The sequence below is a fragment of the Babylonia areolata genome, chromosome 30 (assembly GCF_041734735.1).
Source record: "Babylonia areolata isolate BAREFJ2019XMU chromosome 30, ASM4173473v1, whole genome shotgun sequence".
Lineage (NCBI taxonomy): Eukaryota > Metazoa > Mollusca > Gastropoda > Neogastropoda > Buccinidae > Babylonia > Babylonia areolata.
This window is the reverse complement of record NC_134905.1, coordinates 16,053,784-16,078,783: the sequence shown is the minus strand read 5'-3', so window position 1 is coordinate 16,078,783 and position 25,000 is coordinate 16,053,784. Positions and strand designations below refer to the sequence as shown.

The 25,000-nt window shown below is 38.0% G+C and overlaps 1 protein-coding gene across 2 annotated transcripts in view; it reads left to right on the top strand.

Moving 5' to 3' along the window:
- LOC143275341 (uncharacterized) overlaps positions 1-25,000 on the top strand; it is a 35,899-nt gene that overhangs the window by 6,991 nt on the left and 3,908 nt on the right. For both annotated transcript variants that reach the window (XM_076579368.1, XM_076579369.1), the window contains exons 6-10: positions 1,055-1,285; positions 1,572-1,766; positions 5,020-5,250; positions 8,031-8,147; positions 22,430-22,546. In XM_076579368.1, the coding sequence (XP_076435483.1) occupies positions 1,055-1,285; positions 1,572-1,766; positions 5,020-5,250; positions 8,031-8,147; positions 22,430-22,546 (891 nt within the window). The remainder of the gene's footprint in view (positions 1-1,054; positions 1,286-1,571; positions 1,767-5,019; positions 5,251-8,030; positions 8,148-22,429; positions 22,547-25,000) is intronic.

Sequence of the window (25,000 nt, the reverse complement as noted above, 5' to 3'; positions counted from 1 at the left end):
ATACTTTTACACATAAAATAGATTTTTTTTTTTTTTTTTTTTAAAGGACAGCGGTGATGTGAAATGAAAATAGCACATGAATGTAAACGATTCTTAGAACATTGGTTAGTGGATCACAAGTTTATTATGCGAGATATTTAACTCAGATTTTTTGGAGATTTTTTTTTTTTTTTTCATTAATTCATTCTTTCATTCATGCAATGACATTTACATAATTTTACACTTATATAGGACAATAAGGATGGAAAATAAGATAATGCATGAATTGAAACTATTATTAGATTACTGTTTCTTGGAACGGATGAGAATGTTCAGTTTTGTGTTGTTTTTATTTTACTTATTCATTCTTTTTTTGTATACAGTCACATGTATATAATTTTACACACACGTCGATCACAAAATTTACAAGGGGGAAGAAAAATGAAATGGTAATACATCAAGGGAAACTAATCTGGGAATCGTATTCTATGGAACACAAATATGAGGAATAGAATATTCAGGTCAGAGACCTGTGGGGTTTTTTGTTTGTTTTTTTCGGTGTTGTTTTTTGTTTTATTCATATGTTATTTGTATTTGTATTTCTTTTTATCACAGCAGATTTCTCTGTGTGAAATTCGGGCTGCTCTCCCCAGGGAGAGCACATCGCTATACTACAGTGCCGCCCATTTTTTCGGTATTTTTTCCTGTGTATAGTTTTATTTGTTTTTTCCTTTTGCAATGGATTTTTCTACAGAATTTTGCCGGGAACAGCCCCTTTTGTTGCGGTGGGTTCTTTTACGTGCGCTAAGTGCATGCTAGCACACGGGACCTTGGTTTATCGTCTTATCCGAATGACTAGTGCCCAGACCACCACTCAAGGTCTAGTGGAGGGGGAGAAAATATCGGCGGCTGAGCCGTAATTCGAACCAGCGTGCTCAGATTCTCTTGCTTCCTAGGCGGACGCTTTACCTCTAGGCCATCACTCCACATACAATGTACAGTGTATTATTATTAATTCTTTCTCCTTTTTTTCTGTTTTTTTTTTTTTTTGCATTTTTCTTCTCCCTGGGAACAGCAAGAGTCCACGATGGGGGCCTGCCAGGTGTGCCGCGAATCCTTCGGCTTGCTGCGGAAGCGTCACTTCTGCAAGGTGTGCGGTCTGGCGCTGTGCAAGGGGTGCTCGACGACCGACCTGCTGGTCTACCTGCCGGACGCCCAGGTGAAGACAGCAGGTGGCGCTGCTGCTGTGGACGTGGAGGACGTGGAGGATGTGGAAGTGCAGCTGGCCATCATCAAGATCGTCGGGGTGAGGTGACGGATTTGCTGGTGCGGGGTGGGGTTGATGTGATGATGATGATATGTGTACTTATAAAGCGCCTGTCCTCGGTTTGAAGACCAAGCTCTAAAAGCGCTTTACAAACACGGAGTCATTTGCACAACAGGCTGCCTTCCTGGGTATCTCTATCTCCCTCTCTCTATCTCTCTCCCTCTCTCTCGGCCTGTCCCCAGTGTCTTTTCGCTATCCTTCTAAACTCCCATATAATTTTTTTCCTCCTACTTCTCCCTCCATCCCCCCCGTACTCCCTTTGCAGTGCCCCAAAGTGGAGCCGGAGATCAGCCTGTACCTGCGGGTGTGCGGGGGTTGCCGGGAGGAGCTGATTGGCCGGCAGGTGCTGCGCTCGCAGGGCCAGGAGGCCCCGTCGGGGATGGACATGATGCTGGAGCTCTCGACCCTGCACTCCAAGTTCTCTGCCGCCGAGACCAATGTCAGCAAGCAGCTGAGAGATGTATGTGGGTGTGTGTGTGTGTGTGTGGGTGGGTGAGGGAGGTGCAGGGGAATGGGGTGGGAGGTGTTCAGGGGGGTGATGGGGGATGGATGTGTGTGTGTGTGTGAGGGGGGTGGGGTGGGGAGATGGATGTGTGTGTGTCTTTGTGTGTGTGTTGGTGGGGGGGTGGATGTGTGTGTGTTGTGTGTTTGTGTGTGTGGGTGGGAGGGGGGTTTGGGGGGTGGATGTGTTGTGTGTGTGGGTTTTTCTACAGATTTTTGCCAGGGGCAGCCCTTTTGTCACCGTGGGTTCTTTTACATGCGCTAAGTGCATGCTGCACACTGGATCTTAGTTTATCTTCTCATCCGAATGACTATTGTCCAGACCACCACTCAAGGTCTGTATAGTGGAGGGGGAGAAAATACTGGAGACTGTGGGATTCGAACCAGGGTGCTCAGATTCTCTCGCTTGTTTGTGCTCTCTAGACGGGCGCAATAGCTGAGTGGTTAAAGCGTTGGACTGTCAATCTGAGGGTCCCTCGTTTGAATCACGGCGACGGTGCCTGGTGGGTAAAGGGTGGAGATTTTTACGATCTCCCAGGTCAACATATGTGCAGACCTGCTTAGTGCCTGAACCCCCTTCGTGTGTATATGCAAGCAGAAGATCAAATACGCACGTTAAAAATCCTGTAATCCATGTCAGCGTTCGGTTGGTTATGGAAACAAGAACATACCCAGCATGCACACCCCTGAAAACGGAGTATGGCTGCCTACATGGCGGGGTAAAAACTGATCATACACATAAAGGCCCACTTGTGTGCATACAAGTGAACGTGGGAGTTGCAGCCCATGAACACAGAAGAAGAAGTAGTTTGTGCTCTCCACACTTTACTTCCAAGTTCTGCGCTGTCCTAGACCAACATCTCGGCAAGCAGCTGAGCTGTGAGGATGGATAGACAGAGAGAGAGAGATACATGATTTTCAATCAGATTCAATAGAGTGTATTAAGAGAGAGAGAGAGAGGGCGGGGGGGTGGAGAGAGAGAGAGAGAGAGAGGGTGTGGGGTGGAGAGAGAGAGAGAGAGAGAATGAACGAAGGAATGAACAAACATATGAAATTTTATTTTTGAAGAGTATTGAGATTAGTAAACAACTTGAATGTTATAATGTGTTATATATATATATATATATATTTTTTTTTTTTTTCTTTTTTCTTTTGGTGGAGGGGAGGAGGGGGGCTGGGCTTAAATGCTGTTTTTCTTTTATCCTTTTGTGTGCCCTTCCAGTGTGAAAAAAAAATCCCAAGAATGAAAATTTCCACCCCCTTTCAGTGTGCAAACAAACAAAAATCCCAAGCATGGAAATTTCCACCCCCTTCCAGTATGCAAAAAAATCCCAAGCGTGGAAATTTCCACCCCCTTCCAGTATGCAAAAAAATCCCAAGCATGGAAATTTCCACCCCCTTCCAGTATGCAAAAAAATCCCAAGGATGGAAATTTCCACCACCTTCCAGTGTGCAAAAAAAAAAAAAAAAAAAAAAAAAAAAATCCCAAGGATGGAAATTTCCACCCCCCTTCCAGTGTGCAAAAAAAAAAAAAAAAAAAAAAAAAATCCCAAGCATGGAAATTTCCACCCCCTTCCAGTGTGAAAAAAAAAAAAAAAAAAAAAAATCCCAAGCATGGAAATATCCACCCCATTCTAGTGTGACAAAAATCACAAGGATGGAAATTTCCACCCCCATCCAGTGTGGAAAAAAAAAAAATCCCAAGCATGGAAATATCCACCCCCTTCCAGTGCAAAAAACAACAACAACAAAAATCCCAAGCATGGAAATTTCCACCCCCTTTCAGTGTGCAAAAAAAAAAAAAAAAAAAAAAATCCAAAGGATGAAAATTTCCATCCACATCATTGTAAGAAATTTTCCTGTCACAAAATCAATATATATTCATGTGACAATGTCAGATTTAGTTAGCATGTTCATTTTTCTTTCAGGTTAGTATCACGTATATACATATTTTCTACCAGAAGTTTGCATGTAAAGGTGTTCTTTTTATTTTTTATTTATTTGTTTAGTTAGCATGTTCATTTTTCCTTTCAAGTAAGTATCACGTATATACATATTTTCTACCAGAAGTTTTCATGTAAAGATGTTCTTTTTATTTAAAAAAAATTTTTTTTTAAAATTACACTCAATGGCCAAAACATCCGTTGGCTAATAGTTTCTGTCACTGAGCATAAAATAGGCTTGGTTTAAATAATCTTTAATTATTCAACAATACACATGATTACAATGCAATGAATGACAAAAGAGCATCAACAAGCTTAAAGCTTCTACTGTGCTCACAACGTTGCAACTTCAATTTTATCATGACGGCTGATGAATCATATCATGACTTGTATCAAATGACATTCATAAACAGTAAGTAATGAAATAATGAAATAAAACAAATAAACAAACACTACATAATATAGTAAAATAATGCTAATATCAATATTAACATGAGATTAAATTTATTATCACCAAAGTAATTGGCCTAATAGAAGAAAAACACGAAGAAGAAGAAGAAAATTTAGAAGAATGGAGGGTAAGGTGGTGGAGGAGGGGGAACAGAGGGGAGAGGAGAAAGTCTAACAGATCATTGGCCAATCCATTCACTTTGAATATTTGGTCAGTCAAATAAATTCAACATATATTTTACGAATAGAATCATGTTGTACCCTTTCTTCACAATACTTTCTAAGCTAAAATCTATTTGAATCGGAGATAAACTGGTGGACAGTTTGAAATATGAATATATTTGTATGATTTTGGAGAACAGGATATCCATGCAACATGCAATAGGCTTGGCACTGAAAGGGTTAATTCTTTTTATTTCCTTCCTTCATTCATACCATCCTTTGTTGTTATTTTGTTGTTGTTGTTGTTGTTGTTTTAATCCATGACTTACGACATGTGGAGTGATGGCCTAGAGGTAACGCATCTGCCTAGGAAGTGAGAGAATCTGAGCGCGCTGTTTCGAATCACGGCTCAGCCGCCAATATTTTCTCCCCCTCCACTGTGTATGTATGCATTGTGTGTGTGTGTGTGTGTGTGTGTGTGTGTGTTTAGTTTGTTAGTCACATTTTGGTGTTGTGTACCTAACATTGATGTAATGTGCTGTGTAAACAAAAATGATTTCGTAAAGCACCAAGAGCAGATTTCTGGATATTGTGCTAGATAAGTATCCATTATTATTATTATTATTATTGTTATGATTATTTCTTTATTATTATCAGTATCAGGAGATCACAGAGTCCCTGGAGAACAACAGTCGGTCGTCCTCAACGGGGTCGACGGAGGGTGTCGGGGGAGTGGGGAGCGCCCCCCACAGCAACATGCGCACCCTGGCTAAAGCCCAGGAGGACCTCACGGACTTCCTGGCGCAGCACGTGCTGCTGGTTCAGCGACTGAAGCGGCTCTCGCCCCAAACCGACGCCCAGTCCCGGCTGTTGAAAAACTATATTCGGGTGAGTTGGTGAGAACACTGAACGCTGAACACTGAACGCTGAACACTGAACGCTGAAATGTTTCAGCTCTACAGTACACAGTAGGTACTAATCCGAACAGTTTCAGTTTCAGTAGCTCAAGGAGGCGTTAACTGCGTTCGGACAAATCCATATACCCCAGTCAAGTTTTTTACGACTCCAGCCCACTCCGGATCGTCTAACAGGAACTCTCCACCCATGGTTTTTTTTTTTGGGGGGGGGGGGGGGTTTGTTGTTTTTTTTACACCCTCACAGGTGTGCTCGCTCCTTCTTCAGAGCGAGCCACCCGTTTCTCGCTGTCTGATCCCACCCGGCCAGACCTCCACCACCCGTAACTCTACCCCGGGGCCCACCAACGACCCTCCAGGGCTTACCCGAGTCACCCAAACCCTTCGCGGGTCGCCGGAGAGCCATTGCAGGTGGCAAACTACCCATGTCGGCACGTCAGTGCTACTCTGATAACCATCTCCTTGGAGGTGGCGGAGGAAGAAAGGGTGTAGCTGTAGGAGTTTCAGTTTCAGTTTCAGTAGCGTCAAGGAGGCGTCACTGCGTTCAGACAAATCCATATACGCTACACCACATCGGCCAAGCAAGATGCCTGACCGGCAGCATAACCCAACGCGCTTGGTCAGGCCTTGAGAGAAAAAAAAAAAATTCAATTCCTTTTTTTTTTTCTTTCTGTTCCAATTTTTATCTATTTTTTGTTCTGCCTATTTTTCCATTTTTATCTTCTTTTTTTTTTTTTTTTTTGTTAATCAGAACACAAAAAAAAAATCACTCAAAAAAAATAGATAAAAATGGAAAAAATAGGCAGAACAAAAAATAGATAAAAATGGAACAACGGAATTGAAACAATATAAACTAAGAAGAGATTTGCGACACTTTGTCTCTTTGTCATTAGCTTGAAGTACATGTGACAGGGGGGTTGGGGGTGCGGGAGTGGTAATGTGTCTTTTTTTCAGTCGTTGTCTCCAAGGTTTGGACAGTACACAGAAAACAAAGTATAGATAAATCATATAATAAGTATTTACGCATGTAACATCGACACACATCATATCAATACAAACACATAATAAGTACAAATAAATCCTGAAATTATTCATGCCTCAACATCGAAACCCATCATATCAATACGGACACATCAAATAATTACATTGTCGAGACTGACCATCCAAATGTAGCCCTTCCTTATTATCTATGCTTTTTTCCTCATAGAACCCATACTAATTTTCAATTGATTAATGAGTATTTGGACTGATGATGGACGTTTTCCGTATAATTATCGCCTCAGATACATATTTTGCAAGTGAAAGTATCATAATCTTCATTTTCTGTCATCAGTATGCTGAACAAATCTTTTCTCTGAGCTGGAGCTGTATTGAAAAGGGTACAGTTGTTTCGCAGTTCATCTTATCTTTTGCAGCTAAATATAATATGATTTTCATCTTCTGGGCTTTCGCCACACATTGGGCAAGGAGATGCTGCTACGTCTGGATCGAACCATCTTCTGTTGGCATTCAGTCCAAGTGTTGTCAATCTGAGCTTAGCAAAGCAGATTTTATGCCGTTTATTTGTTATGATCTTAATATACTTCTCTGTTTGAAATCTTGATTTAAATGAATAAAACATTTATCAGTGAGTGGGTGAAAGAGAGATACGGATACGGATGTTTTATTCATATAAAGGCCATTGCCCCTCATGAAGGGGTACAATACATAAACAAGCACAGTCACTGAAGAAAATCATGAAGTTGCAACAGATCTGAAATGCAATGCCTTGTACAAGTATATTGACAAATTCCTTATGACGCTTTCTTTTTCAGATGCTAGAAGTAGACTTAAAACGAAATTGACTGGGATATCTATAAAAAGCAGGTGGGGTATATCATACTCTCAAACTGGTTAAAGCAGGACAACATAAAACAAAATGCAACTCATCTTCATTTCCACTTTTCGATTCTATAAGAGAGAGAGAAAGTGTGTGTGTGTGTGTGTTTTTTGCATGTATTTATATAAATGTGCAGACATATATATACTTTTCTTTCTGTCATTTAGTGGCTTTTTCCAATGTTATTTGGACAGTATTCATTCTATGTTTTTCTTTTAAACAGGACTTTTTTCCCCTCTACCTGTTCCAGATTTGTAAAGCAGTAACTGGTGGTTTGATTCACTCAAAATAGTTTTCATTGTTGTGTTTCCTTTTTCTTCTTCTTTTTTTTTCCTCTTTTAATTGTTTGCAACATTAGTATTTTGTATTTGTATTTATATTTCTTTTTATCACAACAGATTTCTCTGTGTGAAATTCAGCCTGCTCCCCCACGGAGAGTGCGTCGCTACGCTATACAGCGCCACCCATTTTATTGTGAGAGAATCTGAGCGCGCTGGTTGGAATCACGGCTCAGCCGCCGATATTTTCTCCCCCTCCACTAGACCTTGAGTGGTGGTCTGGACGCTAGTCATTCGGATGAGACGATAAACCGAGGTCCCGTGTGCACTTAGCGCCTGTAAAAGAACCCACGGCAACAAAAGGGTTGTTCCTGGCAAAATTCTGTAGAAAAATCCACATCGATAGGAAAAACAAATAAAACTGCACGCAAGAAAAAAAAATAAAAAAAATGGGTGGCACTGTAGTATGGCGACGCGCTCTCCCTGGGGAGAGCAGCCCGAATTTCACACAGAGAAATCTGTTGTGATAAAAAGAAATACAAATACAAATACTCAAATACTTATTGTCTTTTCATTCCAAGCTGATGTTTGTGACAGGCCAAGTGTGACTTTTACCTGGAGAACATGTCCACGTACCGACAGATGAAGAGGAAGCTGAGCGAGTCGTCGCCGCCAGAGGTGTTGGAGTTCATCCAGAGAGTGATGGACAAGAACGTAATGCTCTCCCCTCCGTGCTCGTTTGCTCCCTTTGTTTGTTGTATACTACTCTTTTGTATACTGTGCTGTTTTGCTTCCTTGTTCACATACTACACTTTTGTATACTGTGCTGTTTTGCTGACTTGTTTGTTGTATGCTACACTTTTGTATACTGTGCTGTTTTGCTCACTTGTTTGTTGTATACTACATTTTTGTATACTGTGCTGTTTTGCTCCATTGTTTGTTTGTATACTACACTTTTGTATACTGTGCTGTTTTGCTCCATTGTTTGTTTGTATACTACACTTTTGTATACTGTGCTGTTTTGCTCCAATGTTTGTTGTATGCTACACTTTTGTATATTGTGCTGTTTTGCTCCATTATTTGTAAACTACGCTTTTGTATATTGTGCTGTTTTGCTGACTTGTTTGTTGTATGCTACACTTTTGTATATTGTGCTGTTTTGCTGACTTGTTTGTTGTATGCTACACTTTTGTATATTGTGCTGTTTTGCTGACTTGTTTGTTGTATACTACACTTTTGTATACTGTGCTGTTTTGCTTCCTTGTTTGTTGTATGCTACACTTTTGTATACTGTGCTGTTTTGCTGACTTGTTTGTTGTATACTACACTTTTGTATACTGTGCTGTTTTGCTTCCTTGTTCACAGACTACACTTTTGTATACTGTGCTGTTTTGCTGACTTGTTTGTTGTATACTACACTTTTGTATACTGTGCTGTTTTGCTGACTTGTTTGTTGTATACTACACTTTTTTTTTTTTTTTTTTTTTTATTATTACATGTTTTTTTGTTTTGTTTTGTTTTTTTCCCCTTGTACACAAGGTTATATTTTGACTTTTCACGACATCAATGTGATTCAACATTCACATAGCAAAACATTTGGTCCATCAATGATCATCGAAAAAAAAAAGAAGAAGAAAAAAAATCATTAATCTGTTGAGATACAAGGGTTTTTTCAATATGATAATACTTATAATAGTAATAATAAGATGAAGAACAATAACAAATAATAAAGAACAAGATAAACAAGATACCAAATGTCACATCATGGCATGTATACATGTTGAAATAGTTTCAAGGAGCACCAGTTGTTGTTTTTTGTTTTTTGTTGTTGTTTTTATAAAGTCTGTTATTAGAGGATTATTATAATTATGTTATCCATTACCTGTGGCAGCTTACTTCTTTTATCAAAAATTGATGTACAAACATGTCAAATTTTGCAGTATACTCATTTCTGATATTGTTAAAAATTCTATCAAACATGCATCATTCATATACTGTATTATGATGGCAGTTTTCATTTTACTCAATGTTCTATTACCAACACAGAGTATGGTAGCCATTTTTTAACAAAATCACAGTAATTCATTTCCATTGTGTGTATATGCTTTTCTAACTTGTATCTATACTTGAGGTCAAGCAGGAATGCTTGCAGAGTTGGTTTTATTTGATTGATTCTACTCCTGTGTATAAAAAATTTTGCCCATAATAACATTAAATCTAAAGTATCATCCATTGTATTTTTATCATCAGTTCCAAACAATGCCAATTCAAAGTTCAATGACAGTCGTTCACAGTTTTCACATTTCTCTCTCAATAGCTCATTAAAGTCCTGCCAAAAGGTTTGCGTAACTGGACAAAACCATAAATAATGTTGCACTGTGTCTTTTTCAATATAACAGAAATTGCATTTGTCATCGTCAACTACACCCATGTTTTTTAGTATGATATTTGATACTAAAATTCCATGACATATTCTAAGCTGAAACCATTTCATTTTTATTTCTTTGATTCTATTTATCTTTTTCAATGTTTTCTTCCAGTCAATCTGTGTACCTAACCTATTTTCCCATTTCATAAAAGCTTTCATGTCAAAAATTTCATTTTTCTCCAAGATTATATCGTAATAAATCCGTGTTCCCTTTTTTACCCCACAAATGGTTTTTAACGCCTTACTATTTTCATTGTTGTCATGATTCTCTAATATTATATTTCTTTTTCTGATGTATTCTTTGATTGATTGAATGCAACTAAGGTAATTTAGGTAATTCGTTCTTATTCCCCACTTCTTAAAAAAGTCTTCCTGCCTTAAAAACTGGCAGTTTTCATCCAGAATATCACGCACGAAAAATGCATTTTTTGCAGTCCAGTTCTTAAAATGAAAAGGATTGTTGTCAATTCTAAATTTAGCATTGAAAAAGATGGGTTCAGCTAATAACTCTTTACTGTTATCTAGTTCAGTATGTGTGTTGAAACTGTCATAAGCTTTCATAACGTCTTTCCAAAAGTTATTATAATTATCTTTTAAGAACCTCTTTGAGCCATAACAGTTTAACCTAGCTATTTCCGGGCAAGTGGTTTGTAATATTCTTTTCCATTTGAAATTTCCTACATAGAGTTTCCTTACCCAGGACAGTTTCAGTGCTTGTATAAATGCGTGTATGTTTGGTAATCCAATGCCCCCGTTTTCAATACTGTGAACTGAGTGTATTCGTTTTATTTTGTCCGGCTTCTTGTCCCATACAAATTCAAAACACATATTCTGAAGTTTTTTAATTTCACTGTCTGGTGGGTTTGGTAACAACATCCACAGGTACACTAGTTTAGACAGTATGAGGGATTTTAATATAGCTACCCTTCCTAGTGGTGTACACGATCGTTTAGACCAAATCTTGAATAAATTTCTAACTTCCATTAGTTTGTCTTCTACGTTAAATTCTGTCAAGTGTGATAGATCATTCATAAACCAAATGCCAAGGATTTTAAATTTCTTAGGATTCCAATTCATACGTTTTTCTGTTAAATACTTTACATTTGAATTCTTATTTCTACCTAACCATACATTAACTGTTTTTTCAATATTTAATTTTAAACCTGAAATTTCTTCAAAAGAATTTAATGTATCAAATAACTTATTGTAAGATTTTCTATCTCCGTCAAGCGTGAATGAAGTGTCATCTGCAAACTGGCTTATTTTGAATTCTACGTCTGAAACCTGTATCCCTTTAATTTCTTCATCTTCCCGAATTTTACACGCTAGTATCTCTGCACACAATACAAATAAATATGGTGATAGTGGATCCCCTTGTCTACACCCTCTGCCTATGGGGAAGCTTCGAGACCTTTTTCCGTTAACTATCACATAGGCTTTGATATTATTATAAAAGGTATGTATCCATTGACTAATATCCTTTCCAAAACCAAACGCTTTCAGAACATTTTGAATATAATTCCAATTGACAGAGTCAAAGGCTTTCTCAAAGTCTATGGAGACTAAAAGACCTGGCAGATTTCTTTTTTCTAGGTAGTTTATCATGTCGTACAATGTTCGTATATTGTCTCCTATGTACCGTCCTGCTATAAACCCTGTCTGGTCCTCGTGAATAAGTTTTGGTAATACTGTTTTCATCCGGTTTGCAATACAAGTTGACCCAATTTTATAAGTGACATTAAGGAGAGAAATTGGTCGCCAGTTTGTTAAGTATTCCCTAGGTTTATCCCCCTTCGGTAAACATATTACAAGTCCTTCTTTTTGTGTGATAGACATTTCCCCTTTAGTAAAGCCCTCATTTAGTGACCGAATTACAAAATCTCCTAGCTGTCTCCAAAAGAACTTAGAAAAATTAACAGTCATTCCGTCAGTTCCTGGGCTTTTGTCGTTTTGCATGTTTTTTAATGCTTGCGAAGCTTCTTCTTTACTTATCAGTCCCTCTAATTCATCAGATTCGTCTTTATTCAATGTTGGTACTTTTGTGTAAAGATCGATATCTATCATTCTACAATTTCTATTTTTATAAAGTTCCTCGTAAAACGTCTTTATTTCTTCTAACATTTCTTCTCTATCCGATAAAACTCTACCGTCTTCTGTCCCCAGTTTCAACATCTGTTTGCTTACAAAGTGCCTTTTCTCCAAAGAACAAAAATATTTATCTATTTTTTCCCCTTGAGATGCCCATCTTGCCTTAGACCTTAAAATTATTCCTTCCATTTTTGTTTTGCTAAATTCAGCTAGATGTAATTTTTTCTCATTTAGCAGTATTAGATCACCTTCGTTTAAGGGTGACTTTCTCTCTAAATTTTGTATTTCGTTTTCTAATTTTTGTTCATGCTGTTTTGATTCCCTTGTCCTATATATGCTATATGTAATTGACTTTGCTCTGATTTCCATAAGAAGCGTATCTAAAAACAGTTGGTCTGATATCATGAACTGAATCTTGTCATTAGGTATCTGGTTCAGGTTATCTCTTGCATATGGAAATACTGCATATTGACCTTTGATTTCTTCAATAGTTTCATTTATAAGTTTTACGTATGCATGATCTTTGAGTAATGAAGAGTTAAATTTCCACAAGGTTTTAATTTTCTCCTCAGTCTTAAAGGTGAGTTCAGTCAATATCAAGGAATGGTCACTTCTATATCCATAAACAATATCTACATTGGTAACATAAGTAATCAGTGTATCTGAGACTAAAAAGAAATCAAGTCTACTTTGCTGGAATGGGTTTGTTCTCCTCCAACTATATCGGAGAACTTCTGGATTTAGCTCTCTCCAAACATCTACCAGTTCTAAATGGGAAATCATTTCAAATACTACTTCTCTAGCTTTGGCATTGTTAATGTGTTTATAATTATAATAATCGAGACTTGGATTTAATACAAGGTTCCAATCTCCTGCAATGATCACATCCAAGACATCTAGCGCTACAATCTTTTCTTTAATTTCTTCGAAAAAATCAGGTTCGTCTTTGTTTGGACCATAAATATTTACGAGCACTATATGTCTACCCATTGTATTTAACACCAGTATAATGTAGTTTCCTTTTTTATCCCTTATTGTCTTTTTAATTTTGAAATCAAAATTATTGTTCAGTAATATAGCCACTCCTCTCGATCTGCTGTTATTTGAGGAAAATACACATTCATAACCCCATTCAGTTCTAATCTGTTGCTCTAATGTCTTAGTGAAGTGGGTATCCTGTAGGAAATACACTGAACAGTTTTTCTGTCTTAAATGTTGAAATACATCTCTTCTTTTTTGGAAATTACCTAGACCTTGGCAGTTGAGAGATGATATTGTAAAGCTACACATTACTAGTGTGCTTGTCTGGTATAAAACTAATGCTCCTTATTTTCATTGTGTATTTTTCAGACATGCCGTGTTTATGTTTATCATGACGTAAAGCATAAGTTTGACAAAAATGAATATTATCAAAAATAAAGCATGAAATGTACGTAACTTGAAAAAAGAAAAAGAAAATATATTGAAAGTGACAAAACCTTCTTCTGCGGATGGGTTTCGCTGGGCCTTTAGCACATGAAAACACAAGTACTGTCATGGATTAGTAAAATATACATGTATAAATGTATAAATCAGTTCACCGATACACGGTTACTTACGTAAACATGTAGAAGTCATAGAACACATGAACTGAAGTAACCCCATGTAACTTTCTGTGGGGACATAAATATTGCAAGAGGAAGAAAAAGCAACACACACACTAAAAACAACACACAAAAGTAGCAATACAGCTTCCATTTCTTTTTTCAATTATATACCTAAAAAGACAACACCGAAAAGCAAACCAAAACGGAAAATATGGTCTTCGCATAGATTTCAACCAAGGGCCACAACCCTCCCCAACCTTCCGCACCCCCTCCCCTTCACCCTCCCCGTCCCGTAGAGGACAGCATGGGGAAAAATCGTGCTTGTGCGGGAAAACAAAACAAAACAAAACAAACTCACACACACACACACACACACACACACACACACACTCAAAACAACAACAACAACAACAACAGCAAAAAAAACAAAACACACACACACACACACACACACACACTCACACAAAAACGTGCACTACGTGACCAGATCAAAACATCTGAGCTGATTTCATAACACCAACCTGTCCTCCCTGTACGCGTCCATCCAAACCTGATGTCCTTAGATTTTTGGTTATCGATACAACTGTACTTTTAGCATAAAAAAAATGTATACATTTCTATATGTTTGTACATTGGTATTTTGCTCTATATTAACACTTTTGTAAACCCGCGGAGTATTGCATATTTATCATGCACACGCAACCACTGATGTTACTCCTGTGCATGTAGAAAATAAATAAATAAATATACTAATAAAAAATATTAAAATGACAACAGCCAGTTTACCAACAATATATATGGAGTGATGCATCACAGTAATAACAACACGTGTTAAACAACATCATCAAGACATGCACAAAAAGGACTTCATTTAGTACAGTGGTTTTGGCTATTTGATTGAAACCAGTTTCAGTTTCACTCTCTCAAGAAGGCGCCAACGCGCTCGGACAAATCCACACACGCCACACCACGTCCGCGATTCAGCTGCCCGGGCAGCAGCACAACCCAACGCGTCTGAATGCAGACATACATATATATATACATACATACATACATACATATATCTTTACTTTGACCTAATTTGACCCAGTGACATTCAAGAATGACAAAGTGGCCACACACACACACACACACACACACACACACACACACACTGATGCACGCACTTGTTGACTCACCCACATGCACACACATCGACACACCCTCACAGTCACACGCACGCATGTGAACACGCGCGCACGCGCGCGCACTCACAAAAAAAAAAAAAAAAAAAAAACGAAAAAAAAAAAACCACTCACACATACCTCACATTCCCACACACACACACACACACACACACACACACAAACACACACTCACACTCGCACGCACACACACACACACACACACAAAAACAAAACAAACAAACTTGTTTGTTGTATACTACACTTTTGTATACTGTGCTGTTTTGCTTCCTTGTTCACAGACTACACTTTTGTATACTGTGCTGTTTTGCTGACTTGTTTGTTTGTATATTACACTTTTGTATACTGTGCTGTTTTGCTGACTTGTTTGTTGTATACTACACTTTTGTATACTGTGCTGTTTTGCTGACTTGTTTGTTGTATACTACACTTTTGTATACTGTGCTGTTTTGCTGACTTGTTTGTTGTATACTACACTTTTGTATACTGTGCTGTTTTGCTCCATTGTTTGTTTATACTACACTTTTGTATACTGTGCTGTTTTGCTGACTTGTTTGTTGTATGCTACACTTTTGCATATTGTGCTGTTTTGCTGACTTGTTGTATACTACACTTTTGTATACTGTGCTGTTTTGCTGACTTGTTTGTTGTATACTACACTTTTGTATACTGTGCTGTTTTGCTCCATTGTTTGTTTATACTACACTTTTGTATACTGTGCTGTTTTGCTGACTTGTTTGTTATATGCTACACTTTTGCATATTGTGCTGTTTTGCTGACTTGTTGTATACTACACTTTTGTATACTGTGCTGTTTTGCTGACTTGTTTGTTGTATACTGTGCTGTTTTGCTGACTTGATTGTATACATTTTGTATACTGTGCTGTTTTGCTGCCTTGATTGTATACGACATTTTTGTATACTGTGCTGTTTTGCTGACTTGTTTGTTGTATGCTTCACTTTCACATATTGTGCTGTTTTGCTGACTTGTTGTATACTACACTTTTGTATACTGTGCTGTTTTGCTTCCTTGTTTGTTGTATACTACACTTTTGTATACTGTGCTGTTTTGCTCCATTGTTTGTTTATACTACACTTTTGTATACTGTTTGCTGACTTGTTTGTTGTATGCTACATTTTGCATATTGTGCTGTTTTGCTGACTTGTTGTATGCTACACTTTTGTATACTGTGCTGTTTTGCTGACTTGTTTGTTGTATACTACACTTTTGTATACTGTGCTGTTTTGCTCCATTGTTTGTTTATACTACACTTTTGTATACTGTTTGCTGACTTGTTTGTTGTATGCTACATTTTGCATATTGTGCTGTTTTGCTGACTTGTTGTATACTACACTTTTGTATACTGTGCTGTTTTGCTGACTTGTTTGTTGTATGCTACACTTTTGTATATTGTGCTGTTTTGCTCCATTGTTTGTATACTACGCTTTTGTATACTGTGCTGTTTTGCTCCCTTGTTTGTAAACTACGCTTTTGTATACTGTGCTATGATCATCCGATCAAACGCAAAAGGTCATGCTGTGTGCATGCTTGGCTTGCTGACTTTGGCCTTGAGGCACGGAGCGAGGAGCTGCACACCATGCATGCTCACACCATGAGGAGTGAGGGGGATGATTGGGATTGAACCCGTCAGCCTACTTGTGTGTGGGGGCGGGGGTGGGGGGGGGTTGGGGGGGGGGGAGGGGGAGCTGGCTGGCTGCGTGTTTCTGCACTCTCGTTCGCTTTCGTCCGCATTGCAGCTGCATGGTATCCTCCGGCTGCCAGAACGCTCTCCTGTGGTCACAGCGTCGAGGTATGATATCGATTTGCGACTTGTTTTGCTCGATCTTTTGAAAAAAAAAAATTCAGTGGGGAAACTGATGTTTGTTCAAGGGCGTAAGATGTGAAACTTCTTTTTACAATGCATTAGTGAATTGTCGATTTCTATGGTTCCTGGCTGTGAAACTATTCTTTTTTAACTGACTGCATAAGTGAATTGTCGATTTCTATGGTCATTTCTATGGTCCTGGCTGTGAAACTATTCATTTTACTGAATGCATGAGTGAATTGTCAATTTCTGTGGTCATTTCCATGGTCCTGGCTGTGAAACTATTCATTTTACTGAACGTAGAAGTGAATTTTCAATTTCTGTGGTCATGGCTGTGAAGAAACTATTCTCTTTTTACCGAAGGCATAAGTGAAATGTCGATTTTTATGGTCCTGGTTTTCTTTGTACAGGTGAATAAATTGGGATTTCAGGTAATGAAACCACCACAAAAGGATTCAGTTATCACTGTCAGCTTTAATGTCTTTACAGTTAATATGATGATTTTGAATTTCATTTGCAAAGAGTAGTTTTATAAATCCTGTTTTGTTGTTTTGTTTTCTAATATGGATTTGTAGCGAACGTCTCACGCTATCTTGCTTGTCTGTTTTCAGATGCTTCAGTCAAAGCACACGTTCTAGTTTGTGAAGATTCTGTCAACACTCTTGACACAGGTTGTTTAACTCTTTGTCAATGAACAAATCACTATGACGATGACCTGCCCAGTTCAGCTGTGTGGTCTTGGTGTGCAAGACACCCCTCCCCACCCCCACACCCCTCCCCCAAAGCTTTCCCTCTCATTCCCCCTGTCCACTCCTTCCCCCCTTGCCTTCACACTGGATTTGCTACACCTCAAGGCTACATTTCTATAAAGCCCAGTGTTACCATCAGCCAGATACAGCCACTTGCTGTCAACTACGGTGCTCTTCCAGAAATGAATATAACTGGGATTCCTCTACTAGTATCCTTGAGCAGTTCCATCCCTTGGAGGACCAGCCATCTGTTTCTGTGTGCTCGCGACAAATTAACTCACTCAGTACGGCCAGTCCTCTCTTCTCCTCTACACAGACCTCTCGGATGTCCAGTGGGTGTCTGAATGACCTAACCTTTAGCTTCCGTCGTCAGAATTGTGGTATTCTTTGTCAACATTCACCTCTTCAGTATAAGAGCCTTCCGCTTACAATGTTTTGATGATGGTAACTGGGGTGAAACGCTGTTAACTCTTTCCATACGAACGGCGAAAGAGACGACGTTAACAGCGTTTCACCCCAATTACCATCATCAAAATATTGCAAGCGGAAGGTTCTTATACTGAAGACGTGAATGTTGACATAGAATACCACAATTCTGACGACGGAAGCTAAAGGTTGGGTCATTGAGACACCCACTGGACATCCGAGGGGTCTGTGTAGAGGAGAAGAGAGGACTGGCCGTACTGAGTGAGTTAACGTCGTCTCTTTCGCCGTTCGTATGGAGAGAGTTAAAAAAGTTCTATGGCTGGAGACGACTGGCGGCCAGTGTGAACACTTACTGCAGGCATACATGCTGAGAAAGTGCAAAATGATATGCGCACAATTCTCGGACAGCTGCTGTGAGCTGCTGACAGCAACTGGCTGGGCTTTGTGTGAATGTAGCCTGTCTTCAAACAGCTTTACTCAGCAAATCATTGCGTATACTTTAGTCTTTAAAAGGCAGATTGTGACTTCTACAAGTAACATTTGTTCAAGTGCCATAACAGATTGTTTAATGAAGCTTGAAATGGATATACCAGAACATCTTGAATTTCTTTCCTTTTTATTTTTTTCTTTTTCTTAAGAGCAGACTGTATAATTTTCATTTATGATCTTTAACCAGTTGTGGGCGAGTGTGTGTTGGGGGGGGGGGGGGGGGGGTTTAGAGGGGGTGCAAGGTAATGTGTGTAAGTGTGTGTGAGTGTGTGTTGGGGCTCATGTATGTTTATGTGTATTTGATTGTGCTTTTATATAACTGTGAAACTGCATGTTTGGTGCATATCTGTTATGCATATGTGTGAGTATGTGTGAATGTGTGTCTGCATGTTTTACATTTATTTGCATATTTATCATCATTGTTGTCTTTTTTATTTATTTATTTTGATTTATTTTATTTATGGTTTTTTTTTGGGGGGGGGGGGGGGTTTGTATGCATATGGTTGACTTCATCAAGTTTTTGCACCTTATAAATATTATTAGTAGTAGTAGTAGTTCTTTTTTATGTATTTATCTATTAATTATTTATTTATTTACTTACTTCTTTTTATTTTTTTTTATTTTTAAAATTTTTTTAGAATTTATTCTTTTTTTTTTCTTTTTTTTTCAAGGTCTGACTAAGCACCTTAGGTTACACTGCTGGTCAGGCATCTGCTTGGCAGATGTGGTGTAGCGTATATGGATTTGTTGGAATGCAGTGACGCCTCCTTGAGCTACTGATAATGATACTGATACTGTCTCGTCAGTGGATTTGGAGCCGCTCAATATTGACATTACAACAGCGTATGGATCTAATCAGTTCATGATGTATTTTGGATTAGCGGGGTTTGATAAATCTCACATTTTTAGCAATACTTTTTGTTGGACAATTTCAGTTTACTGATTGCAGCTGTGTTTTGCCATAGAATTTCCCCCGTGGGGGATGCCGGGGGTCTTTCAGTATAAATAGCATCCCCACCTGCTGGAAATTCTGTGCTAGAAATTTTCCTCTTTTCTGTCACTCTCTTTGTTTCTGACTCCCCCCACCCACCCACCCACCCCCCCTCCCTTTCTTCACTGTTGTCTCCTTTATCTGGCTTCCCAGTCCATTCCATTTTCTTTTTTCAAGCAAGCCTTGACACTTTTTTTTCTCTCTTTTCCGCAGTCTATGATGTACTACTATCTGTGCTGTTTTGCTCTGGCGATTAGGTAGTGAGATGTAAACACTGGGATGGGCACTAGCTGCCCATTCTGCAGTGTTATTTGCCTATATGGCCTTTTTGTGTACTTTTTGTTTGGCTTTAAGTATTATTTTTTTATGACTTTTTTTGTAATCTGGGGATGATAAATTAAGTGTAATGGCTGGTGTCCTCAGTATGGCCTTTTGGTCCGATTCGCAGACCAATTCTGAGCTTAGCTCTCAGACTATTATCAAATTCATTACGGACCAAGTATTGTTCTAATGTCAAGTGTATATGCTTTAATAACCTGACAATTGAGCATATAATTTTTCACTGTAGCTTGATGAAGCCTTTTGTACACGAAAGTGTGTCTTCACAAGTGACTGAGAACGTTGATGTTTTTGACTTTTTGCATTCATTATCAGTTGTTTCGCTTGTCAGTTTAACGACTTCTCTTTTACGAAGTCCTTTAAGTAATTTCCTGTAACTGTATTTAGAGGGGTTTTTTTTGTTTGTTTGTTTGTTTGTTTGTTTTGTTTTTCTTTCAAATTTCACCCACATTTTTACCCTCATTTGCCCAGTTTCCCCAAACCCTCCATTCATCCACATCTCCCACCCCTTCTAACCGATAATACTCAGATGTATTCATAAATACTTTTACAAAATGTCTTCAATCACCGATATGTGTGACGGGACATTAAACAAAAATTCCTTCCTTCCTTCAGTATGGCCAAATCTTATTTGCCACAAGGAGCTAAATGGTTGGGATACTGTGTCATGAACCGTGTTTTGTGGATTTGTCTTAGGGTTGTTTTTTTTGTTGTTGTTTTTTTGTTTGTTTGTTTTTTGTAGATGTGACAGTTTTGGCGTTTACGCGTTTGAGTATTTGCATTGTTTGACACTCTTGATGAGCCCTGTACTTGCGGTCACCATGACCTGTAAGCAGCAAGAATAAGAACAGTGCCGTAGAAATGGACCAAATGACCAGTGTGATTTTTTTTTTTTTTTTTTTTTTTTGATGGTGGTGTTGTTTTAGGTAGTGTTGTCCATCTTCTGTACCATGATCAGCTGGTGGGGATTACTCCTACTTCGCTCATTGTGGTACTTTATTTTCATGTACTTTTTTCTCTCTTTCTTTTCTTTTTTTTTTTTTTTGTTTTTTAATCTGTTTATTTATGTTTACATTCCCTACCCCCACACCCACCCCCACCCCCACCCCGCATTTTATTTCATTTCATTATCTATCTGCTTACAATTTATTTATTTATTTGTTTGATTATTCATTCATTAATCTGATGATGTATGGGTTTGTTTGTTTTTTTTCTTTTTTTTCTCTTTTTTTTTGTTTGTTTGTTGTTGTTGTTGCTTTTTTTTGCTTTCTTTTTCTTCCTCAAGGCCTGACTAAGGGCGTTGAGTTACTCTGCTGGTCAGGCATATCTGCTTCAGTCAGCAGAAGTGGTGTAGCGTGTATGGACTTGTCCAAACCCAGTGACGCCTCCTTGAGTAACTGAACTGAACTGAACTGAACTGAACTCATTCCAAGTCCCCCGGCCCCATGTACAGCCACACCCAGGTTCATCTGCTGCAGTCCCGTCATTGACTGTCCTATCAATACTAAGTCGCCAGGAGGCCACTCACCAGAGGGAAACCCAGCACTGCTGCCGAGTCACTTTGACTGGTGTTCAGCAGCAGTGCCTTCCCGGAGAAAACATGAAATAGGGACACCGCCATTTACGAAGCTGGGCTGAGTGAGCGTCCCCCTACTGAATGGAGACCGCCATCAAATCCCTTCAACGCGCGTGACGACAGTTCCCCATGAAACTGTCGACACCAAAAAGACCTTGACAGGAATTGCCCCAGGGATGGAACTGAAGGGGGATGGAAATTGTAAATACTAGGACGGGCACGAGTTGTCCATTCTGCAGTGTTATTTGCCTATATGGCCTTAAAAAAAAAAAAAAAGTATTTTGTGTTTGGCTTGGAAGTATTGTTTTTTATTGTTTTGTTTTTTATTTGTTTGATTGTTTGGTTGATTTTTTTTTTTTTTTTTTTTTTTTTAATCTAGAGATGATCATTTTGTTAAATGTTCTTTTCATTCCTTGAACAACTCATTGTTCATGAACTGTTTGTTTTTTGGGTTTTTTTTATTCATTCATTCATTCATCCATCTATCCATTTATTAACTTTCTCAGTCACATTCTTTCATACTTTTTAAAGTTTTATTTCACTTGTGTCTTAATTTTTTTTTTTTTTTTTTTTTTTTTTGTACACATTTTTTTTCCTTTCTTTTCCCTGGATGTGTGATATGTAAGTGGTGGTCAGGGAAGTTTGTTTTTTGGTTGTTTTTTTGTTGTTTTTTTACACGTCACCTGTTCATCTGTTGGCGAGCATTTGAACGAGACTAAAGAAATGTTTTTTCTGTTTGTTTGTTTGGGGTTGGGGGGGGGGGGGGGGTTGCTGGGTTTTTTGCGCTTTTTTTTTTTTTTTTTTTTTTTTTTAAGAACTGAACTGAACTTTAATTGCTTGAATCACACAACAAAGTGTTTCGAATTGAACCAGATTCATTCGACGGGCGCAATTGCCGAATGGTTAAAGCGTTGGACTTTCAATCTGAGGGTCCCAGGGTTTGAATCTCGTTGACGGCGGTAAAGGGTGGAGATTTTTTCTCCCAAGTCAACATAATTATGTGCAGACCTGCTTAGTGCCTGAACCCCCTTAGTGTGTATACGCAAGCAGAAGATCAAATACGCACGTTAAAGATCCTGTAATCCTAATGTCAAGGTTCGGTGGGTTATGAAACATGCACACCCCCGAAAACGGAGTGTGGCTGCCTACATGGCGGGGGTAAAAATGGTCATACACGTTAAAGGCCCGCCCGCTCGTGTGTATACGAGTGAACGTGGGAGTTGCAGCCCACGAACACAGAAGAAGAAGAAGAAGAAGCAGGTTGATTCACACTGAATTGATTCGGTTGCTCTTATTTTGCTGTGGATGCTGGCAGGCCATCATCAGCGCCCACCTGTACCTGCGGCAGCTGGTCTACGAGTCCATCCACCTGTGTGACAAGTACGAACTGAATCAGGAGAAATCACCGTCCCTGCTGGTGTCACTGGAACAGGTGAGACACGCTCGCTCTTGTTGATGATGATAATGATAATAATGATAATAAATAATAATAATAATAATAATGATAATGATAAGAGTGATAAAAATGATGATGACGATAATGATGATTGTGAAGATAGCAATAATAATGTTGTTAATGATGATGATGTGTGTGTGTGTGTGTGTGTGTGTGTGTGTGTGTGTGTGTTTGCTTATTTATCATCATTGTTGTCCTCTTTTTTTTTCTTCTTTTTTTTTGTGCGCTTAGAGTTGACTTCATCAAGATTTTGCGCCTTATAAGTATTATTATTATTAGTAGTAGTATTTTTTATGTATTTATTATTATTTATTTATTTATTTAATTTTTTTTTAAATTTTGTTATTTTATTTCTTCTTCTTTTTTCAAGGCCTGACTAAGCGCATTGAGTTACACAGCTGGTCAGGCATCTGCTTGGCAGATGTGGCGTAGCGTATAAGAATTTGACCGAACGCAGTGACGCCGCCTTGAGCTACTGATACTGATACTGATGATGATGACAATGATGATGATGCATATATAGTGATAATGGTAGTAATAATAATAGTAATAATCGTCACAATCACACCAAGAATGATCATCATCATCATCATCATAACAACAAGAATGATAATGATGATATAAAAGATAGTAACAATAATGATACTAATGATAATGATAAGAATTATGATAATGGAAAAAAAAGATTATGTGTGTGAATGCCTGTGTGTGTGTGTGTGTGTGTGTGTGTGTGTGTGTGTGTGTGTGTGCTGTCATGATGTGAGGATGGTGACTATTTCTTCGTGGTCGATACTTTTTTTTATATGATGATGATTATTATTATTATTATTATTATTATTATTATTATTTTTGTTGTTGCTTCTCTTTTGTAACAAGAAATTTGAGGAGCGCAATGAGAGATTTGTATGTTGTTTGATTTTTTTTTTTTTTTTTTTTTGAGAATTGTGTTGTTCCTTTATTGTTATATTTAATTCATGAAGCGCTGTGAGCCTCTCTGTAACAGAGCAGCGCTACAGAAGAGCACTTCATTTTAATGATGTTGATGATGATGATGATGATTGTTGTTGCTATTATTATTGTTATTATTATTGTTACTACTACTACTACTACTACTATATTATTATTATTATTATTATTACTACTACTGCTACTACTACTACTACTACTATATTATTATTAGTATTAGTATTATTATTACTACTACTACTATATTATTATTGTTATTATTATTGTTACTACTACTACTACTATATTATTATTATTATTATTATTATTATTATTACTACAACTACTACTACGACTGCTGCTGCTGCTGCTATATTGATGTTATTATTATTATTATTGTTACTACTACTACTATAATATGGTTATTACTATTATGAATTATTATTATTATTATTATTGTTGTGTTGTTGTTGTTGTTGTTGTTATGATTATGATGATGATGATTATTATTATTATTAATATTATTATTAATATTATTATTATTATTATCATGTGTGTTCTTTCTTTAGTTTAACGTCTTTTCACTTTGAGTGATATCAGACGAGGGTAGGAAATAAAGATCAAGAGGGCAAAAGAAATTACTGTGTATGCATGAGAGTTAGTGAAAGTGCATGTGCGTGCATGTGCGCGCGCGCGTGTGTGTGTTTGTGTGTGTGTTACATATAGAAAATGATTGATTTAAGTTTTGTTTAAAAGAAAAAAAACCCATAACAATATAACATCTTTCTAATAAAAAAACAACAAAAAACTAACAACTACAACATTGAACCAACTGGACTATTCAACGAGGATTTGAAAAAAAAAAAAAAAGTGGGGGGCATACAAGACCACAAGATAATTTATTGTCCTTAAATGGAGATGTTCGGTGTGGTGGCACACAGTTAAATTCTATGTAGTACAAATATAGACACGCATAAGCCATTCAGCTGATTTGCATTCGCTCAGAAGCACACAATCTCAGCTGCATCAAATCTCCATGCGTCCGCCATCAGTCTCCATTTCACACTCGTTATAAAAAAAATATTTAAAAATCACTAAAAACATGTAAAACGACCTTCCAATATAAACAAGTAGGTTACAATAATAAATAAGCCCCCAAATCAAGGAGAGTTTATAACATAAATTAACAATGGACTGCTGAAGATAGTCCAACACTGACGATGATTTCAGTTCACGGATGCGTGTGCGCGTGTGTGTGTGTGTGTGTGTGTGTGTGTGCTTACAGGTGATAGAGGAGGAGGTGTCTAGCTGCTGAAGATAGTCCAACACTGACGATGATTTCAGTTCATGGATGCGTGTGCGCGTGTGTGTATGTGCTTACAGGTGACAGAGGAGGTGTTAACTGCTGAAGATAGTCCAACACTGACGATGATTTCAGTTCACGGATGCGTGTGCGCGTGTGTGTATGTGCTTACAGGTGACAGA